The sequence below is a fragment of the Octopus bimaculoides genome, chromosome 22 (assembly GCF_001194135.2).
Source record: "Octopus bimaculoides isolate UCB-OBI-ISO-001 chromosome 22, ASM119413v2, whole genome shotgun sequence".
NCBI classification, from domain to species: Eukaryota; Metazoa; Mollusca; class Cephalopoda; order Octopoda; family Octopodidae; genus Octopus; species Octopus bimaculoides.
This window is the reverse complement of record NC_069002.1, coordinates 17188918-17190134: the sequence shown is the minus strand read 5'-3', so window position 1 is coordinate 17190134 and position 1217 is coordinate 17188918. Positions and strand designations below refer to the sequence as shown.

Below are 1217 nucleotides of genomic sequence, written 5' to 3'. Positions count from 1 at the left end.
AGGTAGCACATAAAAAACACCTTTTGAGTGTAGTCGTTGCCAGAACTGCCTCACTGGCCCTCGTGCCGGTGGCACGTAAAAGCACCCACTACACTCTCAGAGTGGTTGGCGTTAGGAAGGGCATCCAGCTGTAGAAACTCTGCCAAATCAGATTGGAGCCTGGTGCAGCTATCCGGTTCACCAGTCCTCAGTCAAACCGTCCAACACATGCCAGCATGGAAAGCGGACGTTAAACGATGATGATGATGATGATGACAGTAATCTCTAATAACTTTAAGCTTATAAAAAAAAAAAGCCTAATTATTTACAGAATTGTAAAACTTGTCACTGCAAATCATTGCTTGTTTGATTATTATTAATAGTTTCTTTTTTCTTCTCTTTCTTTTTTGTTCTTTGTAAAGCTGCTTCTTGTGAATATGAATCGATTGTTCAGAAACTCCTTGAAAACCATGCTGACCCATCCATGAAATGTAATGAAGGGGAAACACCAGCTGATGCAACAGATAACAAACTCATTCTGACTTTGTTGTCTTCAAAAGGGAGCTGAATCTGGAGGAAGAAAGAAGAGAGTGCATGAGAGAGTGAGAATGCAAGAGAGAGAGACAGAGTGTGTGAGAGAGAGAGAAAGGAAGAAAAGGAAAACTGGTAGGAATGGAGAAAGGGAGCAAGGAAGAGGTGAACATGAAACTTGAAACAAGAGAGATGCAGGGGCACTTTTGTTTGTTGTTAATTGGTGTTGTTGGATATTGAACACAGGCAGCATTTACTTTTAAACAAGGGCAATGTTAAACATCATGTGCCTTGTGATAATGTGACGGACAGGAACGCAAATCCCTGAGTAACAGTTTTTGTAAGGATTTCACATCTTTAATAAAAGTATATATGTATGTGTATATATATATATATATATAATAATATTAGGGACAAAATCCAAAATTACAGGTAAAAACTCAATTAAAGTCATTTATAAAAAATTAAAATTAAATTGAGCTTTATAGATTAAAATATATATAAAAATATATAGTTTTAAGGAAAAGAACAAAATTAGTTATGAAACACGTGTAGTCATTTTATTATCTTTATCTTATGATATTTACTTTGTTTTATATTATACTCATTTATTGTGCTTTTAATTGTTAATTTTTCTATATGTGATAGTGGATTTTCATTGATGGGTTCTTGAAACTTGGTTCTTTTCCCTAAAACTATATATATAT

At 34.6% G+C, this 1217-nt stretch overlaps 1 protein-coding gene across 1 annotated transcript in view; it reads left to right on the top strand.

Moving 5' to 3' along the window:
• The window catches only part of LOC106872211 (acyl-CoA-binding domain-containing protein 6), a 20687-nt gene extending 19497 nt beyond the window's left edge, over positions 1-1190 (top strand). The window contains exon 7 of the mRNA XM_014919123.2: positions 402-1190. Coding sequence (XP_014774609.1) covers positions 402-547 — 146 coding nt within the window. The 3' untranslated portion in view covers positions 548-1190. The remainder of the gene's footprint in view (positions 1-401) is intronic.
• Positions 1191-1217: the final 27 nt, after the last annotated feature.